The sequence below is a fragment of the Dysidea avara genome, chromosome 10 (assembly GCF_963678975.1).
Source record: "Dysidea avara chromosome 10, odDysAvar1.4, whole genome shotgun sequence".
NCBI classification, from domain to species: domain Eukaryota; kingdom Metazoa; phylum Porifera; class Demospongiae; order Dictyoceratida; family Dysideidae; genus Dysidea; species Dysidea avara.
The window spans coordinates 15958624-15981208 of record NC_089281.1 but is presented as its reverse complement, the minus strand read 5'-3'; the positions used below and the strand labels follow the sequence as shown (position 1 = coordinate 15981208).

At 38.2% G+C, this 22585-nt stretch overlaps 1 protein-coding gene and 1 long non-coding RNA gene across 3 annotated transcripts in view; both read right to left on the bottom strand.

Moving 5' to 3' along the window:
* The window catches only part of LOC136237286 (uncharacterized), an 85310-nt gene that overhangs the window by 19830 nt on the left and 42895 nt on the right, over nt 1-22585 (bottom strand). Inside the window, exons 7-10 of the mRNA XM_066027632.1 lie at nt 20745-20843; nt 19865-19963; nt 19009-19107; nt 7610-7708 (exon numbers count right to left, since the gene is read on the bottom strand). Coding sequence (XP_065883704.1) covers nt 7610-7708; nt 19009-19107; nt 19865-19963; nt 20745-20843 — 396 coding nt within the window. The remainder of the gene's footprint in view (nt 1-7609; nt 7709-19008; nt 19108-19864; nt 19964-20744; nt 20844-22585) is intronic.
* LOC136237292 (uncharacterized) lies at nt 3066-5844 on the bottom strand. 2 transcript variants are annotated; one of them, XR_010692372.1, is made up of 7 exons: nt 4863-5844; nt 4362-4466; nt 4043-4107; nt 3954-3982; nt 3855-3903; nt 3288-3352; nt 3066-3228 (listed from the first exon to the last, which is right to left on the bottom strand). It is a non-coding gene; the product is annotated as an uncharacterized lncRNA (long non-coding RNA). The 2 variants fall into 2 exon arrangements; XR_010692371.1 differs by lacking the exon at nt 4863-5844 and having other exon boundaries at nt 4362-4641.

The following is a 22585-nucleotide window of genomic DNA, read 5'->3' as shown; positions in this document are numbered from 1 at the left end:
GCTTGTCTTCTTCTTCATCCAACAAACCATATCGAGGCGTTAATTTTCCATATCAATACTTTCATTAAGCTGCATAATAGACGCTGCAGTTATTTAAGGCGCTTAGACTACGCTAGGTACCGGTACTCCATGATACGTAGGTTACAACATCACGCCCATTCTTTATTCTGCGTATTATCAATCTATCAATCGAGACCACAATTACCACACCCCTTTTATGCTAGCTGTATTTGTGACCACACACCTTCAAGTTGGTAGCTAGGCTGATTCGAGCTCGGATTCGAGATTCTCTAGTCTAATACTATGAATCGATCGAAACCACGATGACCACACCCTTTTTTGGGGCAAACACACATCTTTACAGGCTGACTCGAGATACTCTAATACAGCAGTCACCCTAATAGAACAGTCACATGTTTATAGTTAGCTGTACGCTTTACCAAAAAACTAAACAAACTAGTATATTAAAAATTATAAATTTAAAAAATGAAGTAGGAATCCAAGCGATAAAAAGTAGTGCAACAAGAGATGAACAATGGTAGCTATTACAGTATAGCTCAGTGGGAAATCCCTACTTTGGCATGGTATTACAATTATTTTGTGACAAAGTAGGGATTTCCCACTGAGCTATACTGTAATAGCTACCATTGTTCATCTCTTGTTTCACTACTTTTTATCGCTTGGATTCCTACTTCATTTTTAAATTTATATACTATCTAGTGTATGACACACTCAGTTAACATGAATCACATGTCTGTACACACCAATGGGCTGAATGTGTATGTGTAATACTTGTAATATGTGTGAAATATTCAAGTATGTGAAAGTGTGAGCATTGTGTCTGTGTTAGAGTGACATGTTGCAGCTTGTACTATATAGTGGGTTTATTGCAAGGACTTTAATCTTGCGTTTAGATCAATTCGCAATATTAAAATTTGCGACATATTTCACCATGTAATAATTTGTTTGTTGCGAGGTGATGAGACTTATCAGACATTATGAATTTTGCTTTATAGCCCCTAGAAGAAACTAGTACAACTTTAATAATGGTTGTTAGAGGCTGATTAAGGACAAAAGTTTTTTTAGTAATGTAAACGAAGACTATCTGGCAGTATAATTTAACAAAAAGTCAATAAGTAACTATATTTTTAATGAGAAGTTCTGGACAAATACATGGTTCATTCTACAAGCTGCAATTTTAGAAGCTGCAGCTACCAGATTTGCTACACAATATAAACTTCAAAACAATATATCTGTTCATATCAACATTGAAACCGGGTCACTACTGCTGACCCGGATGACCCACTGACCCGGATAGTAATCCGGGTCAGACCCGGATGTGACCCGGATTAATTAAAGCCGAGGCGTGCAATAAGAGCTATGTTTCGACTAGTCTAGAGCGAGACTACGTTTTGAGCGTTCGATTCGTGCTGAGTAAATATTGCAACTTCAGCATAGCTGTAGGTTGAAGACCAAAAAAAAAAAAAGGTCATCACCTACTGACAATAGCCATAGATACCCTCAGTTTCGTGCACTTACTAATAAATGGGCGTAGCTCAGCATATGTTGGTAATGCGATAAATGGGCGTGGCTCAGGAAAGAGCTACGCAATAGCGTTTATAAGTTTCCACGTCGTCAAATGAACAATTTCGTTTCTCACATGATCCAATCTGGGTCAGACCCAGATAATTTGTAAACCGGGTCGGACCCGGATGACCAGGAGAAAATGTGACCCAGTTGACCCGGATGACCCGACCCGGTTTCAACACTGGTTCATATTACAAACAAATTCCATTGTAGCATGTAAAAACACTTATTTCAATGAGCAATAAATTTGTGCGAGAAATTTAATGTTACAAATTTGTCACCTCGTGAGATTAAGTGTCGCATAGTTTAATTTTTGAACATAAATTTGTCTGCGAGAAAAACCAATTATACTACACTAATGGTGAGGACTATGTGGAACATGTCACAACCAGCCATACTCTTGTGAAGGTGTGTACATGACATGTTTTGTGTGCTGAATGTTTATGTATGTAGTTAATGTGTATGTGTAGTTGTGTTAAGTTGCTGTACAAAGTTACCATATACCAGAGAGTTTGGTGGGAGAACTTTGATAAATTTGCAACAATAATATTTGGCAAGAAAAAGTTTGGCTAATTTATTAGTAACCAATCAAGACTCACGGTAGTGAGTCGCGTGGCCAAGAAACTACAAAGCGCACGCCCAATTAAAAGACGCACGGCCACTACTGTGAGTTATTTACGTGTAGGGCCGGTTTTGCAATATTAGTCCTAGATTATGCAACATCTCTCAATAGATTTGTATTGTGTTACGTGATAAAAAAATCTTTCGGAGTCGTCATCATAGTTTTCTTGCAACCTTGCTAAAATAAAAAAGTAACCATTGCAAAATAAAAAATAGGCATATTTCACTTTATTTCTCTACCTTATGTTACAACTACTGTCACGTTATACCAGTCAACATAGCCGTGTTTGTATAGTCCATCTAGCACTGACATTATCCAATCCTGGCTTGCCTATACGCATATTTTCTTCAATCAAACCTCTAATCCCTACAATAACTTTTAAAGACACGACGTGGACAAAAACTCTAATGCCTGATAAACAAGTTATGACAGCGTGCTGAACCGTAAGTTCCCTAGGGATGGCGTTTTAAGCAGAAATCTTTTAAATTCCATTTAGTACCACACCCCATGCGAGCATTTATAAATCGCCAGTTGTCTTATGGTGTGAAGAACAAAATCACTAGCGAAGGTGCTTTAAGCATACTCTTCAATTCTCTATTTACATGTAATTTTTAATAGATTAACCACAAAGGCCGGTAAGGTGAATACAAAAGGTAACAAGCCTTTAGGGGTTACCACCTCTATGTAGTGTGTACCATGTAGCTTGTGTTGTGGCTTTCATTAAGTATTATGCACACACAAATGGTGCAACAAAATTTTGTAATGGATTGCTCGAATGTGGTTGGTGGTGTTGTGGCTCGAATGTGGTTCGTGGTTTGCCAGTGACCATGTATGAGTTGGGGTTGTTCCACACAACTTATACAATATTCAAATTTCATGATGGCCATGAAAATTTCTTGCCATATGGTAAACATACAACAATGTGTAACAACGTTAATCAACATCACATCAAGACTTGACTAAAAATAGTTCCAACAATAGTGATGATTTCTTGTATGTCAGCATGACGATACTGAGACCTGTAAAAGAATAAGCAGGCACTGAAGTTAACCTTAAATTAAACACTCATGCAACTGACCTGGAACATCAGTCGCAACACCAAAAACACTTGTTTCGATATCTGATGACACAATCCAGCAGGCACTGAATTAAAAGAGAATGTACAAAAAAATCAATATGCCGAGCTGTATCAATAATAGCATGGATAATCAAAATGAACAAAAATTATATCCCAGTCTAAGTGAATAAATAACATAACTGTTGGGTAAGCATGTCAAACCAGAACATTAGGACATTAATCAAACAAAAGTACGCTATCACAACTTGGTCATAATACAATGTTTGTACCACTGGACTTCACACTGGTTGCCCAAAAATTGTGCCATTCCAGGACAACAACATAATTATGAAACAAATAGTTACTACAACACAGAAGGCTTACTGTTGCACTGCCCACACTGATATACCATAATTTAAAACGGGCATTAAATACAATACACTTAACATATGGGTACTAGGAAAAAATCACTAACATCACAACATGTAAACTGGCTTGGAAATTAACACCCTTGATGCCACTACAGTCTACACTGGATATTTGTTTGAACCCATCAACACTATGCCCGATACATCTGAGTAGACTGACCTGCAAATTCACATCCTCCATGTCACTAGTATACAGTGATAATTGATAACTACAAAAACAACAATTGCAATAATACAATTCTTCTGTACGTCAACTGACCTGAAATTCATGACACTCGATACTGAGACCTGTAAAAGAATAAGCAGGCACTGAAGTTAACCTTAAATTAAACACACATGCAAACTGACCTGGAACATCGGTCACAACACCAAAGACACCTGTTTCGATATCTGACAAAACAATCCAGCAGGCACTGAATTAAAAAGAGAATGTGCAAAAAATCAATATGCCAGGCTGTACCAATAAAGGATGGATAATCAAAATGAACTAAAAAATATATATCCCATATGCAGGTTAAGTGAGTAACATAACTGTTGGGTAAGCATGTAAACCAGAACATTAGGTCATTAGTCAAACAAAAGTACGCTATCACAAACTGGTCACTGACAATTGATAACTACGAAAAGAACAATTGCAATAATACAATTCCTCGGAACATCAACTGACCTGAAATTCATGACACCTGTATCTTTGTTCCTGCATGGTCTCAACTTACACATGTACCATGATCACATTCAACTGCTAGTGGATAAACCAGTATGACCAGATGGCCTGCAAAAACCAACAAGCAGGTGTTAAATACAATACACCTAAAGCCTGGAATATGAAAAATATTATATAAGCATTATTCCACACTGATATAGTAATAGATTATAGGATGTTGTGGAACTTGCCCAAACGTGTAAACTTGAACATGAGGACAACTGCATAATCTGGACACTTGTAATTGTCCAATACCTGATGAACAAGTTTGTACTAATGACAATCACTTCAACATTTTATCCCAGCTGGGTGGATCTCTTGTAACTGAGTAAAAAGGTGTTTATTTTCCACCTGCAACCAAAGTTCTACATTTCTGTGGTTGAGTGTACATAAACTGACCTGGAAAATCAGTATGCCATAGGGGTATGGAAATGGTTCCTTTCCTTCTGTTGTAACATTACTTACAGCTGACTGGTAAATGATCATCGATGTCCCCGTGGACCCCAACAATGAGTATATCAATAACTTCACAAGTTGGAATGAATTTCCTTTCAACATGTGGTGGAATGAATTTCCTTTCAACATCTGGTGGACAGGTCCAAAAACCCTATCGTACAAACACGATGAATCAGTGTGTGGCGATGTGACACGTTGCACAAACTTCACTCCTCGTTTCGTTAGCCTTCAAAACCGGCATATATCATAGAGTACCTCAGTATTCTTGACTCTTACTTCTTCAAGCGTTGCTCAAGCGATGTAGTTTCTCACGATGGGCTCGAGTTTCTCATTAAAGTCGAGCCGATTAAAGTACGCCTCGCCATCCAGTTACATTCTTAAACCATTCAATTTAAAACCACGTATCACGAGTGTCCGCTTAGGGTAATTAGGGACTTTCCACGAGATTTCCCCTGAATAGATCACGTGTTAGTTGTCAATCCGGTGGATTCTGGTGGTATACATGGTTCAACAATGCGGTAAGTGTACTTTAATATAGTATAAGCTGTCAATAATTGTTTGTGCACTGCTAAACTAAGTTATTTTTGTGTGATAAGCATGTTTGAGTAAGGGTCTGGGGGACGAGACTAATGTTTTGACAGCAGTTGATGATGGCCAGGCAAAGAACTGCGAGAAGAACTACTGTGATAGTGTGATAGTAGGGAAAAATTCCCACCCCTATAGCTCTGCCTAGGGGCATTAACTAGCATTATCTACAGCTACTGTATTATGTTGCTGATATGTACATCCGGGCCAAGAATAAAGGTGAAAGTGGTAGTAAGGCTCAATCCTATTATTCTGCTGAACAGGCAAGGGAGTCTGGGACTCTGGGGGCATGCTCCCTCAGGAAAGTATAAATACTACAACTTTTTTGCTTTAATTGCTTCATCAAGTATAAAAATTTCAGTCAAAAGGTGATGATTGAGGCTCTGGTCTTATGCACTGGTTGGAGTGGTTGTATTGATACTGCACTTAACATCCTTGAGGGGTTAGTGCTGGCATTGTCCATGGCAATACTATTCCATCTCCCCGAGTCTTGATGATTGAGTCCTCCATTCCTTTCTCTGCTGTTCCAATCCTGAAGTTGTGATCACAATCAAAAGGTGACGATCGAGGCTCTGGTCTTGCATCTATACTGTACTGCAACACCCTTGAGGGGTTAGTACCGGCATTGTCCATCGCAATACTGTTCCATCTCCGATATACAAGTCTTGATGGTTGAGTCCTCTATTCTTTTCTCTGCTGCTCTAATCCTGAAGTTGTGACCAAAATATTAAAAAATGGTTATAACATGTAAATGATTATGATGATAACAATTACAAATGTATTTATAGCTGTGTAGCAACTGTGAACTAATTAGACACTTGCAAGTTTAATTAGGTGTCTGAAGCATTTAACATGCACAGATATGAGATATATTTGTCACATGCAGGCAGTAAAGATAGATTTACTCTAATAGAACAGTCATACTACACCGTAAATTCATACTTCCGAATTTACGGTGTTATGAAGCAATCATTATTATGTTTGGATTTTACTGACTCTCCAAGATAATATTCTGCATTAATGTTAATTGCTCATTTCCAAAAAAATTACCTTTTAAACTAAATGTAGAGTCTATCACTGACAAAAATGAGTGATGTCCACCCCAAAAACACCTTCCCTGTAAAAAAGGCGCGCCCAAGAAACTACAAGTACCTGGAACCCAATGTAAAAAACAAAAAGAAAACAGCTCAGCTGAAGTGAAAAGTAACTGGTAACTTAAAGAGCTGATATCTGAAGCGGCCAAGAATACAATTACTAAAGTTTAATCCATGCAAGAACACCTTGGCTATAAAACAGGTGTGTACATGAAAGTAACTGGCAACTGAAATGGCTGATATCTGAAGCGGCCAAGAATGAATGGTCATATACAACTAATTCAAAAATTTAACACTGAACCTTTATAATTCAGCTGTGTTCTATATTCACTCTTGCCGCATCGTAAAGTAACTCTAATTGGCTGGTAATTTGGCCGCCTTTTTTTGCTCTATTATACTGACTATTAAAAAAGGCGGCCAAATTACCAGCCAATTAGAGTTAAAAGAAATTATTTACGATGCAGCAAGAGTGAATATAGAACACAGCTGAATTATAAAGGTTCAGTGTTAAATTTTTGAATTAGTTGTATATGACCATTCATTCTTGGCCGCTTCAGATATCAGCCATTTCAGTTGCCAGTTACTTTCATGTACGCACCTGTTTTATAGCCAAGGTGTTCTTGCATGGATTAAACTTTAGTAATTGTATTCTTGGCCGCTTCAGATATCAGCTCTTTAAGTTACCAGTTACTTTTCACTTCAGCTGAGCTATTTTTTCTTTTCGTTTTTTTACATTGGGTTCCAGGTACTTGTAGTTTCTTGGGTGCACCTTTTTTACAGCGAAGCTGTTTTTGGGGTGGTACAGATTTGTATTGGACAAACAATTAGCTGATTCAAAACACTTCTCACTTGTCAAATTTGCCAAACTTTTCTGTTATACAATAATACGTTGTGCATAACACAAAATTCTAACAAAACAAGTTCAAGCCATTTCAGTGTTGTTCACTGGTGTGTGTTCTGTTAGATGATCAGAACTAACAGACACAACAACATGTTAACAACACAACCATTATTAAATTAGTCACTGAAACCATACAATTTATACACTACATCTCATCACATAATACATTAGCTCACATGATCCACAACATTGACATTAGCTCCCTTCTCAACTAGGAACTTCACCATATCCTCACTACCATGCATTACAGCCTGGTGTAGAGGTGTATCACCACCCTGTGGGAACACAACAGTTCTATGACTACATCACATCACACAATTCTAATATTTCACAACATATTGGATCATGTGATGTTTTTACACTATACTAGTAAACTAATGGATACTAGCTAGTTACCAGTCACTAATACATGATCAACATTATCAACACATTATTGTGTTATTGTGATGTCACAGTTATGTGTAGTTACTAGTGCTGGGCGATATAGTCGACATGTCATGACATATATCAAGACACACGGTAGTGTGTCGTGCGGCCCAAGTAGCCGGCGCGCCACACCGTGAGTATATTTACAGGAAGAAAGTAAACGTGATTTTCACACCTTTGTAGCTCCGTGATTCCTTATCCTATTAAAACCAAAGTTGCTACAGAAATGCCGGCGAGGTAGGGGAGTCCACATACCAAATTTGAAGAAAATCGCTCCAGCCATTTCCGAGATACGAGCGGCCAAAGTTTGGGTTTTTTTCTTCGTTTTTTTCTTCTTCTACTTCTTCTTTTCGCACACTTTGCAAAATCCGCAATAAAACATGAATGCGTGCTTGGATCGGGCTGAAACTTGGCACACTTAAAGGGCTCATTAAGGCGAATCTCAGTACCAAGTTTGGTAGGAATCCGATGAACATTCACGGAGTTATGACCGATTATCTGCGTAAAATAAGGTCGAAGGACTGTCACGCCCACAGGGTAAACCGCTTGAAGGAATGAGCTGAAAATTGCTATGTAGATGGAGTAACTATCGTAGGAGTGCCTTTTTGTGGTTTGAAAGGAATCCAGTTAAAGGCCATCAAGATATGACACAAAACCCAACCTATGTCACAATTACGCGATCGACTTTTATGAATAAAAAACTATTAGTTTTCACGCCTACCAGCCAAACCGCTTAGAACAGTGAGCTGGAAATCGGTGTGTAGCTGGAATAATTATCATAGAAAGTCCTTGCAGTAGCACAGAAGAATCGGATTACAAACCACTGAGTTATGATTCCAAAGCCAACTACGTGTAGCATATGCGAGATCGAGATACTCTAATAGAGCAGTCACCCTAATAAAGTATTCAGCTACGTTTATAACTTACTCCATTATAGAATTTTACGGCACTGCAAGTTATTCTGTAGGGAGTTCAGCTACAAACAGTTAATCTTATAGACAATTCAGCTACAAGCAAGTCATCCTGTAGAGAGTTCAGCTACAAATATGTTGCTGTAGAGATTCAGAACATTATAAGTCACACTGAAGAGAATTCAACTATAAACAAGTCACCTTGTAGAGAGTTCAGCTACAACAAGTCACTCTGTAGAGAATTCAGCTACAAACAAGTCACTGCGTAAAGGGTTCAGCTACAAAAAAGCTACCTGGTAGAGAGTTCATCTAGATCAGCTACAAACAAGTTACTTTATGCAATGTTCAGCTACAAGTAAGTCACTCTGTAGAGAGTTCAGCTACAAACAAGTCACTCTGTAGTACAAACAAGTCACCGTGGAGAAAGAGTTCAGCAACCAATCAAAAAACCACCATGTAAAAGAGTTCAGCTATACAAACAAGATATAACTCTATAGAGAGATCAGGTAGAAACTGAACAGATCACACTGTAGAGAGTTCAGCTAGAAACAAGTCATCCAGACTGAGTAGAGAGATCAACTAGAAAACATCACCTTGTAGAGAGTTCAAATCACCCTGCAGATAGTTCAGCTACAAACAAATCACCCTATAGAGAGATCAGCTAGAAGAAGTCACCTTGTAAAGAGTTTAGCTACAAAGAAACTACCATGTAGAGAATTCAGCTATGAACAGATCATCCTGTCGAGAGTTCAGCTAGAAACAAGTCATCCTGTAGAGAGATCAACTAGAAGAAGTTAACTTGTAGAGAGTTCAGCTACAAAGAAACAACCATGTTGAAAGTTCAAATGCAAACAAATCAAACTGTACAGAGTTCAGCTACAAACAAATCACCCTGTAGAGAGATCAGCTAGAAACAAGTCACCCTGTAGAGAAATCAACTAGAAGAAGTTACCTTGTAGAGAGTTCAGCTGCAAACAAATCACCCTGTAGAGAGTTCAGCTACGAAAGGATCACCCTGTAGGGAGTTCAGCTAGAAACAAGTCATCCTGTAGAGAGATCAGCTAGAAGAAGCTACCTTGTAGAGAGTTCAGCTACAAAGAAACCACCATGTAGAGAGTTCAGCTACAAACAAATCGAATTGTAGAGAGTTTAGCTACCAACAAATCACCATGTAGAGAGTTCAGCTAGAAACAAGTTATCCTTTAAAGAGATAAGCTAGAAGAGGTTACCTTGTAGAGTGTTCAGTTATGAACAAACCATCATGTAGAAAGTTCAGCTGCAAACGAATCACCCTGCAGAGAGTTCAGCTACGAGAAGATCACCCTATAGAGAGTTCAGCTAGAAGAAGTCACCTTGTAGAGAATTCAGCTGCAAAGAAACCACCATGTAGATAGTTCAGCTAGAAACAAGTCACCCTGTAGAGAGATCAGCTAGAAACAAGTCATCCTGTAGAGAGACCAGCTAGAACAAGTCACTTTGTAGGTAGAAAGTTCAGCTACAAAAAAAAATCACCCTGTAGAGAGGTCAGCTACAAACAAATCTCCCTGTATAGAGATCAGCTAGAAGAAGTTACCTTGTAGAGAGTTCTGCTACAAAGAAACCATCATGTAGAGAGTTCAGCTGCAAACAAATCACCTGTAGAGAGTTCAGCTACAAACAAATCACCCTCTAGAAAGATCAGCTAAAAGAAGTCACCCTGTAGAGAGTTCAGTTACAAAGAAACCACCATGTAGAGAGTTCAGCTACAAACTAGTGACCTTGTAGAGACATCAGTTACCTTGTAGAGAGTTCAGCTACAAAGAAACCATCATGTAGAGAATTCAGCTGCAAACAAATCACCTGTAGAGAGTTCAGCTACAAACAAATCTCCCTGTAGAAAGGTCAGCTAGAAGAAGTCACCTTGTAGAGAGTTCAGCTACAAGGAACCATCATGTAGAGAGTTCAGCTGCAAACAAATCACCTGTAGAGAGTTCAGCTACAAACAAATCTCCCTGTAGAAAGGTCAGCTAGAAGAAGTCACCTTGTAGAGAGTTCAGCTACAAGGAACCATCATGTAGAGAGTTCAGCTTCAAACAAATCACCTGTAGAGAGTTCAGCTACAAACAAATCTCCCTGTAGAGAGATCAGCTAGAAGAAGTTTCGTTCAGCTACAAACAAATCACCCTGTAGAAAGATCAGCTAGAAGAAGTTACCTTGTGGAGAGTTCAGCTACAAAGAAACCATCATGTAGAGAGTTCAGCTTCAAACAAATCACCTGTAGAGATTTCAGCTACAAACAAATCTCTCTGTAGAGAGATCAGCTAGAAGAAATTACCTTGTAGAGAGTTCAGCTACAAAGAAACCATCATGTAAAGAGTTCAGCTGCAAACAAATCACCTGTAGAGAGTTCAGCTACAAACAAATCTCCCTGTAGAAAGGTCAGCTAGAAGAAGTCACCTTGTAGAGAGTTCAGCTACAAAGAAACCATCATGTAGAGAGTTCAGCTTCAAACAAATCACCTGTAGAGATTTCAGCTACAAACAAATCTCTCTGTAGAGAGATCAGCTAGAAGAAATTACCTTGTAGAGAGTTCAGCTACAAAGAAACCATCATGTAGAGAGTTCAGCTGCAAACAAATCACCTGTAGAGAGTTCAGCTACAAACAAATCTCCCTGTAGAGAGATCAGCTAGAAGAAATTACCTTGTAGAGAGTTCAGTTACAAAGAAACCACCATGTAGAGAGTTCAGCTGCAAAGAAATCACCCTGTAGAAAATTCAGCCACAAACAAATTGCCCGGTAGAAAGATCAGCTAGAAAAAGTTACCTTGTGGAGAGTTCAGCTACGAAGAAACCATCATGTAGAGAGTTCAGCTGCAAACAAATCACCTGTAGAGAGTTCAGCTACAAACAAATCTCCCTGTAGAGAGATCAGCTAGAAGAAATTACCTTGTAGAGAGTTCAGTTACAAAGAAACCACCATGTAGAGAGTTCAGCTGCAAAGAAATCACCCTGTAGAAAATTCAGCCACAAACAAATTGCCCTGTAGAAAGATCAGTTAGAAGAAGTTACTTTGTAGAGAGTTCAGCTACAAAGAAACCATTCTGTAAAGAGCTCAGCTACAAACAAATCACCTGCACAGAATTCAGCTACAAACAAACCACCCTGTAGAGAGATCAGCTAGAAGAAGTTACTTGTATATTGTTCAGCTACAAACAATTCACCCTATAGAGAGAGCAGCAAAAAGAAGTCACTTTGTAGAGTGCACCATGGAGAGTTCTGTAATAAATATATGTATTATATATATATAATTTGTACATTTACTGATAAAATCAGAAATATTTAAAGTACATCTGCTTCATCTTTTCTTCTTCCTGTGGAAAAGAAAAAAAGACAGGTTAAAAAAGTTCCAAAGCCGGCCTATGGCTGGCTTTGGGGTATACAAATACAAAAAGAAGTGAAATCTAATCCAAAACAGCCAGCCGTAAAAAGAGTGCGGCCCTGAGAAAGGCTATGGTGAAAAAAGATGTGAAATCCAAGGTGGCGGCCAAGAAATGGCTGTGATGGTAGGTTAATGGTAAAAATTTTAATAACAACAATTCAGGTGAATTTTGTGCCAAGACCAAGTGGCACCAAATCCACCTGAATTGTTATTAAAATTTTTACCATTAACCTACCATCACAGCCATTTCTTGGCCGCTACCTTGGATTTCACATCTTTTTTCACCATAGCCTTTCTCAGGGCCGCACTCTTTTTTTACGGCTGGCTGTTTTGGATTAGATTTTTTATATCGTGATACAATAGCTGGAAATTATATCGCGATATAGCACACGTGATCTAAGCAGTACAACGTAAGCTCATAAAATGGCATCTCCAGTTTCGCCATTTCTCCTGCTGCACCCACGTTTCGCCCACGTCAACAGTGTGGCATACTGTTGGGTATTTTGAAGGCGCTATCTATTTAGATCTGTGTGCAGTGCTTGGGACATGTAGAAAGCAGTAGACCAGTGAGAAAAGCCACTGTGATTAACCAGCACCAATTTTCAGCTTGGAATTTGTAAGAGATCGAAATACTCTAATAGAGCAGTCAGTGCGATACTCTAATAAAACAGTCAGTAGAATATAGTAATTATAATACTTGCTCTAAGTTATCTTGATATTAAAAAAGAAAGAGATTGAGTATGTAAAAAGCCATTTCAAAAGGATCTGTACATGTTGTTTTTTAAAATTCCCTGGGGAAGCATGCCCCTCCTAGTTAATCTCTAATTTAAATATCATAATAGATCAAGATGATGAAGGTATCACAGATTAAGTTGTAGGTGAACCGGAAGACTATGTGCTGTAACTTGCCAGTGTATATGCAAATCAACATTTCTTTTAATTATCATGTAACTAGCTGTATAAGTGCATATGATGTATTAGCTAATAAATGATCTTATTCCTGTGTTTTGTGTACAGTGTAGTAGAAAACCATCTGAAAAAAGAAAATAAGCATCAAGTTAAAATATTGGTATATATTGTGACATATATTCATATCGTTAATAAGTTTTGCCATGACATACGACATAAAAAAAATCTATATCGCCCAGCACTAGTAGTTACTGTCCTACTATTGTGAAGGATAACATTTCATCATTATTGTACAGTGTGGACAAATACTCTAATAGAACATACACTAATGGCTATACATACAAGTACAATGATATGTGTAGTGTATAGCGTGAGTACATGTTTGCAGTGTTAACAATGTACTGTGTAGATTACATAACACACCACATAACAGGTGAGGTAACAATCATCTGGATAACACACAACACAAAACACTACACACACACTCGTAACAATAAAAATTTCTTATGTAAAGTTCAGTGTTAGCATATCAAACAGTACGGTAGTACTGTTTAAGTAGGAATCCCCCGAAATGACATGCGCCGCCAAAAATATCACCTTTTAAAAACCAGCTTAGAAACTTCTTATGTGACGAAAATCACTTTTACGGAATAATATTAGTCCATCTAGCATCAAATGTAGTGTTAAAAACAAGAAAATGATTACTGGCGGCCGGATATAGAATTTTTAAAAATCATCAAAACTTGAAATTTCGTCTCACTGCCTCACTCACTCACTCACTCACTAAATCACTCACTCACTGACCACAGTCGCAAGCCTAGAGCCCAAACGAAGCAGCGCACGGTCACCATTTTACGCCACAACAACAAACTCACAGGTGGGATGTGCCGTTTGGGGTTCCGACGAGTATACGCCCTATGCGCCTTGTCTTTTCTTTTTATCTTCAATCAGGCTGCTTGTCTTCTTCTTCATCCAACATACCATATCGAGGTGTTAATTTTCCGTATCAACACTTTCTTTAAGCAGCATAATAGACGCCGCAATATTACTTAAGGCGCTTAGACTACGCTACTATACGGAGGTACCAGTACTCCACAATACGTAGGTCACAACATTACACCCATTCTTTATTCTGCGTATTATCGATCTATCGATGGAGACCACAATGACCACACCCCTTTTACGCTAGCTGTATTTGTGACCACACACCTTCAAGTTGGTAGCTAGGCTGATTCAAGCTTGGATTTGAGATTCTCTAGTCTAATACTATACATCGATCGAAACCATGATGAACACACCCTTTTAGGGGCAAGCACACATCTTTACAGGCTGACTCGAGATACTCTAATACAGCAGTCACCCTAATAGAACAGTCACATGTTTACAGTTAGCTGTACGCTTTATCAAAAACCTAAACAAGCTAGTATATTAAAAATATTATAAATTTAAAAATGAAGTAGGACTCCAAGCGATAAAAAGTAATGAAACAAGAGATGAACAATGATAGCTATTACAGTATAGTTCAGTGGGAAATCCCTACTTTGGTATGGTATTACAATTATTTTGCGTTCAATGACAAAGTAGGGATTTCCCACTGAGCTATACTGTAATAGCTACCATTGTTCATCTCTTGTTTCACTACTTTTTATCGCTTGGATTCCTACTTCATTTTTAAATTTATAATTTTTAATACACTATCTAGTGTATGACACACTCAGTTAACATGAATCACATGTCTGTACACACCAATGGGCTGAATGTGTGAAATGTGTATGTGTAATACTTGTAATATGTGTGAAATATTCAAGTGTGTGAAAGTGTTAGCATTGTGTCTGTGTGAGAGTGACATGTTTAATTATTACGTATCCCAAGACATGTGCAGTTTGTACCATACAGTGAATTTATTACAAGGACTTTAATCTTACGTTTAGATCAATGTGCAATATTAAAATTTGTGACATATTTCACCATGTAATAATTTGTTTGTTGCGAGGTTATCAGACTTATCAGACATTATGTTCCTTTATAGCCCCTAGAAGAAACTGGTACAACTTTAGTAATGGTTGTTAGAGGTTGATTAAGGACAAAAGTTTTTGTAGTAATGTAAACGAAGAATATCTGTTAACAAAATGTCAATTAGTAACTATATTTTTAATGAGAAGTTCTGGACAAATACCGTACGGGTGTTTTATTTTGAGGGTTTAAATTTTCGTGGATGACCATTTTCATATCAATTTCAATGGTTCAAATTTTCGTGGATGGCCACCATGTAATCATCTTTTTTTTATTTCGTGGGTTTAAATTTTCGTGGATCTAACGTGACATTACACGTGTTTCTGTTGGAATAATGGCTGAGACCACGTTTTACAGTTGTGAGTCAGTTGTTCGTGGCTACCATATCTATCAAGAAATCTGGGAAGCTAGTTGTGGGCAGACGTTTCCGTGTTTACAAGAAGAAGGGAACGTGTTCGATCCTTTTGCCGTGTCGGTTGTGAGAGCTGGTGATATTATAGGCCACGTGCCGAAGATCTCTGCTACTTGTTCGTTGTACTTGCGGAATCATGGCTCTGTTCAGTGCACTGTTACTGGTAGTCGCCAATATTCAAGTGATCTCCCACAAGGAGGGCTTGAAGTGCCATGCAAGCTGACTTTTACAGGGGAGAAAAAGTACGTGATGAAGATCAGGAAATTGCTCAATCCCAATACCATGTCCAGCACTTCACCTGCAGTCATAGCCCTAACCTTCAGGAGCACTTCAAGCAATGCAGGGAGTAGCCTTACCTCAACCGATACACGGACCAGCCATTCAGCAACCGATACAGGGATTAGCCATTCGTCAAGCAGTGCAGGTACTAGCCATACATCGAATGATACAGGGACTAGCCAGGATGTTATAGCCATCAATGATGACAGTTCGGTGGTATCAGACAAGAAGAAGAGAAAGGTTGTCAATGATGAGATTGTTGATGAGGGGGATGAAGGCATTGGTGTATGGATACAAGTTCATGGTTCTTTATTGAAGAATTCTGAAAGGCTAATGCTGTTAATGGGTGATGAGCTTGATGACAAAGTCATTCATGCTGCCCAGAAGATGTTAATTGCCCAATTTTCATCATTACAAGGTCTAAGATCTACTCTGGTACAATACTACTTGGGAGCTTGGACAGATAACTATTTGCAAATAGTTCATTGTCGATCTTCCCATTGGATCACAGTAAGTAGTATAGGATGCCGACGTGGTGAGGTGAAAGTGTATGATTCACTCTACGAAAGAGTTGATGATTCCACTAAGCGAAGGATTGAAAGGACTTTTGCTTCCAAAGTCAAGTTTATGGTGCCGGTTGTGCAAAAGCAACAAGGATACAAGGACTGTGGTCTCTTCTCCATTGCTTTTGCCACACACTTGGCTTTTGGAAGAACCAACTTCAAGTTTCAACAAGATTGCATGCGTCAACACCTCACTGAATGTATTGAAAAACAATACATTAGTGTGTTTCCATAATCATAAAAGTTAAAGTGTAACACAATTTTAATCAATTTATGCTGTAAAATGAAATACAATGAAATGCAATTAATTTGAATATATTAACTTAGTTATCATTGTCCAATACAGTCCTTGATGCCAGCAGAACGGAAGCCGCTTACAATTATGGCGGGACAAGCTGACAAATATGAATGTAAGTCTATCACCCACTGGGCAGCCAGTGGTTTCATTACACTCATCCGCATATCTACTTTTTCTGTCATTCCTTTGTCTAATTGCTGGCAGATCTCAGTTCCATACCATTGCTGGAATTTGCTTCGCAAAAAAGCTTTAGCTGGCTTGTTGACTGAGAGGTCAAGTGGCTGCAGTCTGTCGGTGCAGTTGTTTGGCACAGTCACATAAAGGATATTGTTATCCTCCAGTTTCTTCAGCACTTTACTTGTACACTGTGCTTTAAATACATCAAACAAAACAAGTGCACACTGATCGCTGCTAAAGCCAAGCAAAGCTCTTTCTTTGCGAACATAGGGAATGATAATATTTTCTATGTAGGCAATAGAAGTTTCCTCATTCGCCCAGTGGTTGGCTGTGTAGGTAAGATGCCAGTCGGATGGAAAATTGACATGTTTCGGCAAACATTTAGGGGTGGTACCTTGGTATATTAACTGCATGGGCAGAAATTTTCCTGACAGTGTACAAGCAAAGATGGTTGTTATCTGCCGTTTATCATCTACAGCCGCTATTTCTACTCTCTTTGTGCCCTTTCTTTCCATGGTCCACTGACTCGAAGGGACAATTTTGGTGGCAGTATGATCCCAGTTGATGACCAGGCTTGGTGGTATATCCTCCATTATAACTGCAGCACGAATATCAGTTAGATACTGCTGCTTGATTTCTTCAAAGTTAATAGGACTGACTTTACACTTGCTATTAGCCTTTCTCTTACTAAACCCCATCCGACGTAGTACACTTTTAGCCCATTCCTTGGTAAGCTTTACAGAAGTAGCTGTTGTTTTCTTATGCTTCATCAATATTCCAGTGCCAATACCGATGACTACACTTGTTCCTATTGGTGTGCCTCTAGACCTCATGCCAAGAATTTTTTCTCTTAGGTGGCAATCAAGCTTCTCGCCCAACAACGGAGGTCTTCCCCGCTTCTTAGATGGTAGCGCATCAATACAAATCTCCTGTCCAACCTTGACTTCTCCAGATTTTAAGGCTAATTCCCGTCGGTACAAATTCCACCAGTCTCTAACGCTACTTTCCACAAGTTTGTACGCTTCAAATTTCCTTACAGCACTGGCCACACCATGTTCACTGGCAAACTTTCCAACTGTCGCTCTTTCTTCATCAGATAGCCTCTGGTAGTTCCTCTGCTCTTTCCTTTGCCGCACATATCACGAAGCTCGTCATATTCAACATTTACAACTTTTGGTGATTTATGAGGTCCGGAATGGTCCACTGGGCGAAGAAACTTTCGTAGGGCCATCAATATCCAACACGTGGCTTCGACCTGATATTTAAAAAAAGAAATAAATTGCTTACCCATTCACAAATAAAGTTAATTATTTTCGTGGATATTTATTTTCGTGGATCAGAGGTAACCACGAAATCCACGAAACTTTAAACCCCTCGAAATTAAATACCCATACGGTACATGATTCATTCTACAAGTTGCAATTTTAGAAGCTGCAGCCACCAGATTCGCCACACAATATAAACTTCAAAACAATATATCTGTTCATATTACAAACAAATTCCATTGTAGCATGTAAAAACACTTATTTCAATGAGCAATAAATTTGTGCGAGAAATTTAATGTTACAAATTTGTCACCTCGTGAGATTAAGTGTTGCATAGTTTAATTTTTGAACATAAATTTGTCTGCGAGAAAAACCAATTATAACTACACTAATGGTGAGGACTATGTGGAACATGTCACAACCAGCCATACTCTTGTGAAGGTGTGTACATGACATGTTTTGTGTGCTGAGTGTTTATGTATGTAGTTAATGTGTATGTGTAGTTGTGTTAAGTTGCTGTACAAAGTTACCATATACCAGAGAGTTTGGTGGGAGAACTTTGATAAATTTGCAACAATAATATTTGGCAAGAAAAAGTTTGGCTAATTTATTAGTAACTAATACAGATTTGTATTGGACAAACAATTAGCTGATTCAAAACACTTCTCACTTGTCAAATTTGCCAAACTTTTCTGTTATACAATAATACATTGTGCATAACACAAAATTCTAACAAAACAGGTTCAAGCCATTTTAGTGTTGTTCACTGGTGTGTTTTGTTAGATGATCAGAACTCAAACACAACAACATGTGAACAACACAACAATCTGTTACTATTATTAGATTAGTCACTGAAGCCATACAATTCATATATTACATCTCATCACATAATACATTAGCTCACCCAATCGACAACACTGACATTAGCTCCCTTCTCAACTAGGAACTTTACCATATCCTCACTATCTCTCCTTACAGCCTGGTGTAGAGGTGTTTGACCATCCTGTGGGAACACAACAGTTATATGACTACATCACATCACACAATTCTAATATTTCACAACATATTGGATCATGTGATGTTTTTACACTACACTAGTAAACTATTGGATACTAGCTAGTTACCAGTCACTAATACATGATCGACATTATCAAGATGTTATTGTGATGTCACAGTTATATGTAGTTACTGTCCTACTATTGTGAAGGATAACATCATCATTACTGTACAGTGTGGACAAATATTCTAATAGAACATACACTAAAGGTGAGGAGTATATAGAACATGTCACAATCAGGCATACATGTGTGAAGGTGTGTACATCACATGTTTTGTGTGTGTTTATGTGTGTATGTGTAGTTGTGTTAAGTTGTTGTACAAAGTTAACAAGTTTGGCAGGAGAAACTTTAGGGCAAATTTGCCGTGATTGGATTTTGGCAAGAAAAGGTTTGACAAATTTGTTAGTAGCTAATACAGATTTGTATTGGACAAACATTTTAGTTCAGCAAAATACTGCTTATTTGTCAAATTCACCAACAAACGTTCCTTCCACCATAATACATTTTACATAACACAAACTTCAAACAAAACAGGTTCAAGCCAATCAGTGTACATTTCAGTGTTGTTCACTGGTGTGTGTTCTGTTAGATGATCAGAACTAACAGACACAACAACATGTTAACAACACAACCATTATTAAATTAGTCACTGAAACCATATAATTCATACACTACATCTCATCACATAATACATTAGCTCACATAATCCACAATATTGACATTAGCTCCCTTCTCAACTAGGAACTTTACCATATCCTCACTACCATACTCTACAGCATAGTGTAGAGGTGATCGACCCAACTGTGGGAACACAACAGTTACAGTATATGACTACATCACATTACACAATTCTAATATTTCACAACATATTGGATCATGTGATGTTTTTACACTACACTAGTAAACTGTTGGATACTAGCTAGTTACCAGTCACTAATACATGATCGACATTATCAAGACATTATTGTGTTATTGTGATGTCACAGTTATGTGTAGTTACTGTCCTACTATTGTGAAGGATAACATTTCATCATTACTGTACAGTGTGGACAAATATTCTAATAGAACATACACTAAAGGTGAGGAGTATATAGAACATGTCACAATCAGGCATACATGTGTGAAGGTGTGTACATCACATGTTTTGTGTGTGTTTATGTGTGTATGTGTAGTTGTGTTAAGTTGTTGTACAAAGTTAACAAGTTTGGCAGGAGAAACTTTAGGGCAAATTTGCCGTGATTGGATTTTGGCAAGAAAAGGTTTGACAAATTTGTTAGTAGCTAATACAGATTTGTATTGGACAAACATTTTAGTTCAGCAAAATACTGCTTATTTGTCAAATTCACCAACAAACTTTCCTTCCACCATAATACATTTTGCATAACGCAAACTTCAAACAAAACAGGTTCAAGCCAATCAGTGTACATTTCAGTGTTGTTCACTGGTGTGTGTTCTGTTAGATGATCAGAACTAACAGACACAACAACATGTTAACAACACAACAATCTGTTAGCATTGTTAGATTAGTCACTGAAACATACAATTTATACGCTACATCTCATCACATAATACATTAGCTCACATGATCCACAGCATTGACATCAGCTCCCTTCTCAACTAGGAACTTCACCATATCCTCACTACCATGCATTACAGCTTGGTGTAGAGGTGTATCACCACCCTGTGGGAACACAACAGTTCTATGACTATATCACATCACACAATTCTAATATTTCACAACATACTGGATCATGTGATGTTTTTACACTATACTAGTAAACTATTGGATACTAGCTAGTTACCAGTCACTAATACATGACCAACACTATCAACACATTATTGCGTTATTGTGATGTCACGTAGTTACTAGTGCTGGGAGATATAGTCGACATATCACGACATATATTTTTTATATCGTGATACGATAGCTGGAAATTATATCGCGATATAGCGCACGTGATCTAAGCAGTACAATGTAAGCTCATAAAATGGCATCTCCAGTTTCGCCATCACTCCTGCTGCACCCACGTTTCGCCCACGTCAACGGTGTGGCATACTGTTGGGTATTTTGAAGGCACTATCTATTTAGATCTGTGTGCAGTGCTTGGGACATGTAGGAAGCAGTAGACCAGTGAGAAAAGCCACTGTGATTAAACAGCGCCAATTTTCAGCTTGGAATTTGTAAGAGATCAAAATACTCTAATAGAGCAGTCAGTGCAATACTGTAATAAAACAGTCAGTAGAATGACTATGTGTTGTAACTTGCCAGTGTATATGCAAATCAACATTTCTTTTAATTATCATGTAACTAGCTGTATAACTGCATATGATGTATTAGCTAATAAATGATCTTATTCCTGTGTTTCGTGTACAGTGTAGTAGAAAACCATCTGAAAAAAGAAAATAAGCATCAAGTTAAAATATTGGTTATTGTGACATATATTCATATCGTGAATAAGTTTTGCCATGACATACGACATTAAAAAAATCTATATCGCCCAGCACTAGTAGTTACTGTCCTACTATTGTGAAGGATAACATTTCATCATTATTGTACAGTGTGGACAAATACTCTAATAGAACATACACTAATGGCTATACATACAAGTACAATGATATGTGTAGTGTATAGTGTGAGTACATGTTTGTAGTGTTAACAATGTACTGTGTAGATTACATAACACACCACATAACAGGTGAGGTAACAATCATCTGGATAACACACAACACAAAACACTATACACACACTCGTAACAATAAAAATTTCTTATGTAAAGTTCAGTGTTAGTATATCAAACAGTACGGTAGTACTGTTTAAGTAGGAATCCCCCGAAATGACATGCGCCACCAAAAAATCACCTTTTAAAAACCAGCTTAGAAACTTCTTATGTGACGAAAATCACTTTTACGGAATAATATTAGTCCATCTAGCATCAAATGTAGTGTTAAAAACAAGAAAATGATTACTGGCGGCCGGATATAGAATTTTTTAAAAATCATCAAAACTTGAAATTTCATCTCACTGCCTCACTCACTCACTCACTCACTCACTCACTCACTCACTCACTCACTCACTCACTCACTCACTCACTCACTCACTCACTCACTCACTCACTCACTCACTCACTCACTCACTCACTCACTCACTCACTCACTCACTCACTCACTCACTCACTCACTCACTCACTCACTCACTCACTCACTCACTCACTCACTCACTCACTCACCCACTCACTCACTCACTCACTCACTCACTCACCCACCCACTCACTCACTCACTCACTCACTCACTCACTGACCACAGTCGCAAGCCTAGAGCCCAAACGAAGCAGCGCACGATCACCATTTTACGCCACAACAACAAACTCACAGGTGGGATGTGCCGTTTGGGGTTCCGACAAGTATACGCCATATGCGCCTTGT